This window comes from Acytostelium subglobosum (genome assembly GCF_000787575.1).
Source record: "Acytostelium subglobosum LB1 DNA, scaffold: scaffold14, whole genome shotgun sequence".
In the NCBI taxonomy this organism is placed as follows: Eukaryota; Evosea; class Eumycetozoa; order Acytosteliales; family Acytosteliaceae; genus Acytostelium; species Acytostelium subglobosum.
The window spans coordinates 301,842-311,767 of record NW_012236519.1 but is presented as its reverse complement, the minus strand read 5'-3'; the positions used below and the strand labels follow the sequence as shown (position 1 = coordinate 311,767).

At 42.9% G+C, this 9,926-nt stretch overlaps 4 protein-coding genes across 4 annotated transcripts; 1 reads left to right on the top strand and 3 right to left on the bottom strand.

The window, feature by feature from the left end:
- On the bottom strand, window positions 1-940 carry SAMD00019534_071240 (hypothetical protein; the record flags this gene model as incomplete). The annotated part of the gene is made up of 2 exons (XM_012897531.1): window positions 1-718; window positions 795-940. Coding segments are annotated over 2 exons (864 nt in total), but the record flags the coding sequence as incomplete, so codon positions are not given.
- A 1,652-nt stretch (window positions 941-2,592) lies between these two features.
- SAMD00019534_071230 (hypothetical protein) lies at window positions 2,593-3,681 on the top strand (the record flags this gene model as incomplete). Its single annotated transcript, XM_012897530.1, has 1 exon — window positions 2,593-3,681. The coding sequence occupies one exon, from the start codon at window positions 2,593-2,595 to the stop codon at window positions 3,679-3,681; it is 1,089 nt and encodes a 362-aa protein (XP_012752984.1).
- Window positions 3,682-4,208: 527 nt separating this feature from the next.
- Window positions 4,209-4,883, bottom strand: SAMD00019534_071220 (hypothetical protein; the record flags this gene model as incomplete). The annotated part of the gene is made up of 1 exon (XM_012897529.1): window positions 4,209-4,883. The coding sequence occupies one exon, from the start codon at window positions 4,881-4,883 to the stop codon at window positions 4,209-4,211; it is 675 nt and encodes a 224-aa protein (XP_012752983.1).
- Window positions 4,884-6,679: 1,796 nt separating this feature from the next.
- On the bottom strand, window positions 6,680-9,049 carry SAMD00019534_071210 (hypothetical protein; the record flags this gene model as incomplete). The annotated part of the gene is made up of 5 exons (XM_012897528.1): window positions 6,680-6,705; window positions 6,777-7,534; window positions 7,596-7,756; window positions 7,843-7,960; window positions 8,670-9,049. 5 exons carry the CDS (start codon window positions 9,047-9,049, stop codon window positions 6,680-6,682), a joined length of 1,443 nt encoding a protein of 480 aa, XP_012752982.1.
- Window positions 9,050-9,926: the final 877 nt, after the last annotated feature.

Genomic DNA, 9,926 nt, shown 5'->3' with positions numbered 1-9,926 from the left:
TGATGAAGATGAGATTGATGAAGAKGATGATGARGATGARGATGAWGAWGAKGATGATGAWGATGAWGATGAWGATGAWGATGATGAWGAGCTGCTGCTGGACGATGAGGAGCTCGAAGATGAGCTTGAGCTAGATGAAGAGCTGCTTGACGACGAGCTAGAGGAAGAGCTGCTTGACGATGAGGAGCTGCTTGATGAAGAGCTGCTTGAAGACGACGAAGAGCTGCTTGACGATGAGCTTGACGATGAAGAGCTGCTTGACGACGAAGAGCTGCTAGACGAGCTTGATGACGAAGAGCTGCTTGATGACGAGGAGCTGCTTGAAGAGCTCGATGAAGAACTTGACGACGAGGAGCTGCTTGACGACGAAGAGCTTGATGACGAAGAGCTGCTTGAAGACGAGCTAGAGGATGAGCTGCTTGACGATGAAGAGCTTGATGACGAGGAGCTGCTTGACGATGAAGAGCTGCTTGAAGAGCTCGAGCTGCTGGATGAGCTCGAGCTGCTGGATGAGCTGCTGCTGCTGCTGCTTGATGATGATGATGAGGATGATGAGGATGATGATGATGATGAAGATGAAGATGATGAAGATGATGATGAAGATGATGAACTGCTTGAGCTCGATGATGATGAATGAGATAGGATATTTGAGTAGGATTGAGTCAACAGAGACGCAATGTTTAAGTTGTTGTTCGATGAAGCACCTTGTCTAAATATTATTGAAAATAATAATGTCGTTTGTTAGTTATTTTATCATCACGTTGTTGTTGAGTTGATCATCATCCTAAACATACCTCTTAAGATGATAGATATCGAGTGATGGCTCTTTGTTTGTTATTGTTACACTCTTGCGGTATGGATTGACAATGCTTGGCAACACTACCAAGAATGCAAGGAAAACGATCAAGAACCATTTTGAGTCCATATTTCTTCTCTTTCTTTAAAAGTGATTTTAAACTACTACTGCTACAAATAATGTTATTGTTGTTTGTTTGTTTGTTTGTTTGTTGTTGTAAATATATATATATGTATATGTATTATATTATATATATATTTGATTGATTAGATGGATGGGGGTTATGCAATGTTATAAGTTGATGTAATGTTATAATTGACTGACTGACTGATTGATTGATTGATTGATGAAGTGTGTGTCACGATCGTCTGAAATAATAATATAATAGTGGGCTGGATGGGGACAGAGAATCACTTGAGAACCACAAATAATATATATATATATAAATCTATCTATCTATCTATCTGTAAGTGTGAAATGTGCGAGCAAGCAAGGAAGAAAGTGAGTGAGCGAGTGAAACATAATAATATGTGTGAGGAGCCTTGAATTCTCAAGATGGATGATGGCGCCCTCATTCATTCAATCCCTCACACACCAATGAATGAAAAATCATTTTTAAAAATAGATCAAATTAAAGTGATGCAAAAATTAAAAATAAATCAARAAAAAAAAAAACTGCCGCTCTCATCCAACGAATTGAGCATTTGAGCCGGCTGGGCGGGGTTTCAGGTGTGTCTTGGGACTGCAAGCGTTGACCAGACCAAAAGAGAGAAACCGGTGCATGGTTCGTTGGGTTGGCCTCACTGAGTACAACAGTGTTGCGCAGCCGATACCAGGGAAGTGTAGGGTAGGGTGCACCTCTGACAGAGTGATCTAACTACCAATCAGTCAACTAATCGATCAATCAATCAATTATCAACAAAGTAAATAATATCCCTCTTCAATAACAACAACAAGAAATAATAATTATTTGATTGATGTGAATAATTGAATGAACAAATGAATGAATGAATAGTTGAACATTCATATTCATGTGTGGTCTGGTCGCGTCAGTCAATGATCAATGGAATCGTGTGATCAATGATGAAAGTAGTTATTTTAAATGTTTGCCACATTGGTCTAAATGTCCACAAGATTATAAAGTAGGTAAGTGAGGAAGTAAGATAGAGGAGGTCCACCATCATTGATTTGTTTGGAAACGATTGATTGATTATAATTATTATTTCGCGCGCGTGTGGTATGAAACTCAACGACATTGAATGGGTCATAGCCACTGTAAGTACCTCGACTAACACGAGATAGACACATGCCTCACAGTGTGTGGGGAGTGGACACAAGACTAGACTAAGACTAAAGACACAAGTCGAGACAGGAATCCCCAGCACCACATCCATCCAAAGGGCAACCAAGGTCCTTGCCCTGCCCTACCACTACCCAACAGTACTACTGTGTACAGGAGGTATACTTGGCCCTTGATCAAGGGCAACTCAAACGATGTCTGAATTAATGAATTATTGAATGAATGATTCGACGTGATTGACGTGATTTCAAATATATAGACATCTAATTGATTGGATATCTTCACATCTTTGCATCACTGAGCACCGACAATGGTCTGAAGGTCGGGATATAAGGTGCGAGCCCTGCACCGACAAGTCCATTCATGGATCATGCCCATTATCGAAAGGACACTTATAGTCCACTCGACTATAAATACAACTGGAACATAGACATAGGACAAACAATCAAGGACAAGACATATTCATTCATTCGTTCAATCAATCAATCAATCAAATATGTTCAGTGTTAAGTTATTGACAGTGTTGTTGGTGGCCATCTGTGTGGTGAGCTGCGTGTCTGGACTGGTGGAGCGCAAGGAGGTGCGCAAGATGTCCACCAAGGAGTGGGACAACTACTCAAACGCTATCAAGAAGTTGAGAGCCACACCATCTACATTCAACCCCAACGCATCACGTTATGACGACTTTGTCCGCATCCACGTCGAGAACTACGATGTCATCCACGGCTGCTCACCCCTGCTCCCATGGCACAGATGGTTCGTGCGCACTTTTGAGCTCGCACTCCAGCAGGTGTCCAAGAACTCATCCATCTCTGTCCCCTACTGGGACTGGACCCTCGACTACAAGGGAATCAACGCCTCTGCCGTCATGACCTCCAAGTACCTTGGCTCGCCCACTGGCACCGCCACCAAGCACTGCATCCGCAACGGTCTGTGCGCCAACTGGCTCACGTTTTACGATGGAATCGACGAGACTGACCCCCCAGGACAATGTCTCACCCGTGAGTACAACCCATTCTGGATGACCTCCATGCCCAGCCCAGCCCTCATGCACAAGATGCTCAACTCTAGCCCAGACTACAACTCCCTGCGTTCCACCATCGAGGCTGGTCCACACAACAACTTCCATCACGGCATTGGCGGAGACATGGCCGGCACTGCCTCGCCCAACGACGCCATCTTCTGGTCGCACCACTCATTCATTGACAAGATCTGGGCCGACTGGCAAAACATCAACGTGACGGAGGGTGCCATCTACGAGGGCCCACTCTGCAACACCACCTGTGGTAACAGACTAGGCTGTCGCCACCAACCCGCCAGTGTGAACGACATACTTGTCGGCACACCCAACGTCACCGTGGCCCAAGTGATGAACATCACCGCCTACGGATACAAGTACACCACCTCTGCTGGCACCAGCCCATTGGTCGCTGCCCTCGAGTTCACCGAGTCCCCATCCCAGCTGCCACTCAACCCACCAATGACTGAGGATCGTGCCATGGGTCTCGACATTGACCAAGCCAATGCTGCCATTAACAACATCAACACATTGATCTCATCAATCAATGTCCAGAATGGTTTCTAATTTAAATTCATTTGAATAACATCTTTACCCTTTATACGCCAGGTGATAGTTGCCTGGAAACTCCTCCAATCCCATATCCATACTCATTCATTCATTCATTCGTTCATATAGTTTGGAATGATTCCAAGGTGTATAATTGTGTGTATTGATTGTTGGTACTTGGTTGATGTGTTTCGCTCTGTTGATTGTCTGGACAGATGTCACGAAAGTTGTCCCTATTTTAACTAGTGCTCTATTTTGTTCAAGTATCCAATTGTAAATTGGGATGGTTTCCATGTCTCGCCAGTACCATCATCAGTGACAGTACCAGTGCCAGTGTCAGTATGAGTGTCTCTCATTGAGACTGATTAACTTTGATAATCATCATTGGCAGGGTTAAATAGCTACTTTTTGTACAATATACTTACTAGAGAATAGCCATTACCGTTGTTTATGCGTAGGAAGTCCGAGTTGGATAATCCTCCATAACAACACCCCAAACAATCAAAGACAAACAAGTAATACCAATGATGGGTCGCGCCAGATGTTTACTTGTCCGACTTTCTAAAGATAAAGTCCATCATCTTGTGAGACCATTGACCACCATCACCAACTCGAGAATCAACATCTGTGTATCCTATCCTCATATTACCACCAGTCTTCTTCTTCTTCTTAATGTTATACTTTCCTTTTTGATAATCATTGATGTCATAGTAGTGCAGCAATACATTCTCTCTTTGTCCACAGTATATATGTTGTACTTTACACCATGCTTGCTGTTGTGTTGTCCTCCTGATGTGTAGAGTCTCAAACTGATAAATGAATGGTGTACCCAACTCGGCGTGAATGTTCTTTGTGTTTGGACATGATGACAACAACAACTTGATCACTGGTAGCTTTGGACAATCATGCAACCTCACCTTGATGAATAAAGTGATTGATTCCAATACATTGTCCACACGAGGTAGTGTGATTGCCTGTGGTTGCTCGTCTGGATCAGGGTTGATGGAGTATTCTCCGGTCAACTGTAGATGTATGATATGACCTGGGATAGCTTGATGGTCTCGGATTCTGTGCAATGTCAATGATGTTACACTCGGAGGTATGTCTGCCAATGTTCGTTCGTAGAATCTTCCAAGTGAGAGATGAGTGAGCGATCCAAGATCAATCTTTTGTAACGATTGATTGAAGTAGTCGCCAAACACCAGGTTCCTCAGGTTCATTGGCAAGAACTGCTTTGGTATCTCCTGATTGTAGAGGTAGTCAAATGACAATGAGGTCAGTGAGGTGCAGGACAGCAATGCATTGCCAACTGTTTGTTGAATAGGTGTATCGGCAAGTTCAGCAAAGTTCAAWTTCGGTGAGTGTGTCGGGTATTGTGCTCAGTGGTGTTGTTTGGCCAATGAGTGTTAACGATCTGAGTGTTGGAGGGTAGTACACGCCGTCCATCTTCTCAAAGGCTATGAATGATATCTGAAGTTTGACGATGGAGTCGAGACGTGCCAGAGCATGATCGAAAATACTTCCAAGCTTCAATATGCGAAGACAAGGTGGCAGCGCATGGTCTATTGGTTGATTGAAATTTAGACCAAAGGTTAATGACGTTAGAGACAATGGAAGTGAGTCTTCCACGATACTTTGGTTGAAGCATGAACCAAAGACAAGTGATTGAAGGGAGGAGGGCAAGACTGAGGCAGGGACAGTTTGATCGTAATCTCTTCCAAACTCCAAACAGGTGAGGGAGTCGGGCAGTGAACCTTGGGTCAATGGTTGATTGAAGTCTAGGCCGAACTGCAACGTCCTCAATGTGTTGGGTAGCGAACACGGGACAATCTGTTGGTTGAAGAGTGTGCCTATCCTTAAGGATTTGAGTGATGGTGGGAGTGAGTCATTGGTGATCAACTGATTGAACGACAGGCCACAGTCAAGTGAGGTGATAGAGTGATTGGTGTCAAGGTGATAGTCGTTGAGGGGATTGTTCAGGTTTGGTTCGATATACAGTGTTGAGGCATGCGTTGGCAGTGTCGAATGTTGGATGTATTTGCGATCGGAACGCGCTGATCTTGTCCAGTATGCAGGTCTTGGTGATGATGATGATGATTTGAGTTTCTTCCATATATGATAGCCATCAGGTATCCAAGGTCCCTCCTCACTCTTTCCATAAGTGATAAAACCTAATCGAGGTCTATTTCTTTGACGTAGTTCCACCATCATTATCTCCCATAGTCTCTTGCAAGTCAGACCAAGACACAACAGATCAATCAAACATGTATCTTCATCATCATCGCCATCATCCTGTTGTTGTAGTTGTCTAATAATCTTTATCAAATAGTTTAAAACATAAGTTGTAAGGTTGTCCATACTTCTAATCAATCAATCAATCATATATATATATATCTTTATCTCTTTGTTTATAACATTGTTTGGTCATCCAATGAATGAGCTTTATTCATTCAAATTTCCAACTTTTGATCGATTTGATCAACAAATATCCGTTGTCCATCATGACCATGGTGTAGCCTAGTCTTTGAAAAAATGTCCAAAGAAGAAGTCAAGGGTAGATATTGTCAATCCTTTCAGCCACGATTGATTGCCACCACCATCTTGTGATTGATCATCATCATCTGCACATCCTAACCTCAGAGTCATATCCTTATTGTTGTTATCGTACCAACTTGAACTGTAACCATTGACGACATGGTGTAACAACACATTCTCTCTTTGTTCACAGTGTATATGTTGTACTTGACACCATGCATGATCCGGTTGTTGTCGTGGTCTTAATGGTTGTTCGTGGTATCCTGCTGATGATGTTCTCCTGATGTGTATTGTCGCAAATTGTTCAACAATTTGCGTACGCAGATGGGCATGTATGTTACTTGTGTTGGGACACAATGACATCAATGACTTGATAATTGGTAGCTTTGGACAATCATTATAGTTCACCGTGTACAACAATGTGATTGATTCCAAAACATAGAAGATACTAGGCAGAGGGGACTTTGAAGGACCCTGAAGATCACTGATGGTGTAGTGTGAGGTCAACTGTAGATGTTTGACATGATTAGGGATGACCTGGAAATCATACAACTTGAACAATGTCAATGATGTCAAACTCGGAGGCATGTCGGTCAATGGTAGAGCGTACAATCTTCCAAACGATATGGATGTAAGTGATCTCAGTGCATTCATTGGCAATGGTCGATTGAAGTTGTCACCAATCACCAGGGTCTTGAGGTTGATTGGCAAGACTTTAGGTGGTATCTTCTGATTGAAGATATAGCCAAATGTAAGTGAGGTCACCGACGAGTGAACCAGTGCCTTGCCAACCATCTGTTTAATCGGTACATGTAGAATGCCAATGAAATTCAACTCGGTGATTGTGTCGGGTACGGCGGGCATTGGTAGTGTTAGGCCAACCAATGATAATGATCTGAGTGAGCGAGGATAGCTCTTGGTATCAATCCTTCTGTAGCCTTGGATTGATATCTGAAGTGTGACGATGGAGTCGTGTCGTGTGAGCTCTTGATCAAACCTTTCTCCAAGCTTCAATGTGCTTAAGCGAGGTGGCAGAGCATCGTCAATTGGTTGATTGAAGCTTGAACCAAAGGTTAATGACGTCAGAGATAATGGGAGAGTGTCTGTTTTGATGACCTGGTTGAAATAGTCACCAAAGACAAGTGATAGCAGGGATGAGGGCAAGACTGAGCCTGTTAGAGGTTGATTGTAATCCTTGCCAAACATTAGGCTGGTGATGGAATCAGGTAGCGAACCAGGTTTGAATGGTTGATTGAACTGTCTGCCAAACTCCAACGACATTAATATACTGGGCAATGATCCCAGGACAATCTGTTGGTTGAACTTTGTGCCTAGCCTTAAGGATGTGAGTGATGGTGGAAGTGAATCATGGGTGATCGTCTGATTGTACCTCATACCACAGACCATCGCGGTGATTGAATGCAGTGATTGGAGCCGATAGTCGTTGAGGGGAACGTTCAGGCTTGGCCGGATATATAGTGTTGAGGCAGTCGTTGGCGGTGTTGAGTGTTGGATGTATTTGCGATCGGAGCGCGCTGCTCTGGTCCAGAAAGCAGGCCTTGATGATGATTTGAGTTTCAACCAGGTTTGAAAGCCCTCATGTTGCAATGATGTCACATCACTATCGCCATCAGTCATATATACCAATCCAGTTTGATTGCTTTGGCTTAGTTCCACAATCATTATCTCCCATAATCTCTTGCATGAAAGACCAAGACACAACAGATCAATCAGACATGAATCGCCATTATCCTGTTGTTGTCTAATAATATTTATCACATACTTGATGACATATGTTGAGAGTTTATCCATTCCCAATCTTTTAGTTTGAATGATATGTATAATATTATGTGATGGGTATGTATCTCTTTGTAGTTGTACAACACTTGTATGAATGATAAAACTTGGATCAAAATGATCATTTTATTTCAAAAGCGACCTATTTTTTGGTAATCCAATGTCCAAGAATGAAGGCAAGTGAAGTGATTGCCAATCCTTTCAGCCACCATTGATTGCCATCATCTTGAGATTGATCATCAGTCCATCCTATCCTCTTTGTCAAATCCTTTTTGTTGGAGCTTGGACTGTCATCATTGACGATAGGATGTAGTAACACATTCTCTCCTTTTCCACAGAATAAATGTTGAACTTGGCACCATGCATGACCCGGTTGTACGGGACTACCTGATGTTGTTCTCCTGATGTGTAGAATCTCAATCGGTTGAATGAATGTCGTACCAAGCTGGACATGTATGTTCCTTGTGTTTGGATATAATGACAACAACAACTTGATAATTGGTTGCTTTGGACAATCATATGAGTCAACCTCAATCCATAAATTGATTGATCCCAATACATTGTTGATACGTGGCAGTAGGATTGAGCTTGATTGACCCTTCCGCTCTTTGATGACATGTGCTGCAGTCAACCGTAGATGTGTGACATGACCAGGGATGACTTGATAATCATACAAGCTTGACAGTGACAATGATGTCACACTCGGAGGTATGTCAGCCAATGGTCGATTGTACAATATTCCAAACGATATGGAAGTAAGTGATCCAAGATCATCGGTTGGTAGGGATTCATTGAAGTTGTCACCCATCACCAGGGTCTTGAGGTTCATTGGCAATACCAGTGGCGGTATCTCCTGATTGAAGTTATCTCTCAATGACAATGAGGTCAGTGATGAGCTCAACATTGCATTGCCAACCAATTGTTGAACGGGCACGTTGGCGAGCTCAACAAAGTTCAACTTTGTGAGAGAGTCGGGTAGGGCGGGCAATGGTAGTGTTTGGCCAATCAATGATAATGATCTGAGTGAGCGAGGATAGTTCTTGATATCAATCATCCTGAAGGCTTTGAATGATATCTGAAGTGTGACGATGGAGTCGAGTCGTGTCAACACTTGGGCGAATTCCCTTCCAAGCTTCAATGTTCGAAGGCCAGGCGGCAGCGAATGATCTAATGGTTGATTGAAGAGTGTACCAATAGTTAATGACGTCAGAGACAATGGAAGTATGTTTGTGTTGATGGTTTGTTTAAAGTAGACACCAAGGACAAGTGATTGTAGTGAGGAGGGCAAGATCGAGTCTGTAAGAGGTTGATTGAATTTTGTTCCCAGCACTAAACTTGTGAGAGAGTCAGGTAGAGAACCAGGTTTGAATGGTTGATTGAAGTTTATGCCGAATTGCAACGACACTAATGTGCTAGGCAATGATCCTGGGACAATCTGTTGGTTGAACTTTGTTCCAAGCTTTAATGATGTGAGTGAGGGTGGAAGTGAGTCCTTGGTGATGACCTGATTGAACATTCGACCACAGACCATTGAGGTGATTGAATGCAGTGATTGGAGTGGATAGTTGTTGAGGGGATTGTTTAGGTTTGGCTCGAGATATAGTGTTGAAGCATTCGTTGGCGGTGTTGAATGTTGGATGTATTTGCGATCTGAACGCGCTGCTCTGGTCCCGAAAGCAGGCCTTGATGATGATTTGAGTTTCAACCAGGTTTGATAGCCTTCATGTACCATTGGCACCTCCTCACTATCACCATCAGTCATATATTCCAAACGTGTTTGATTGCTTTTACGTAGTGCGACAATCATTATCTCGAATAGTCTCTTGCAGGAAAGACCAAGACACAACAGATCAATCAAACATCTATCTTCATCATCCTGCTGTTGTCTTATAATCTTTATCAAATAGTTGATAATGTACGATGAGAGTTTA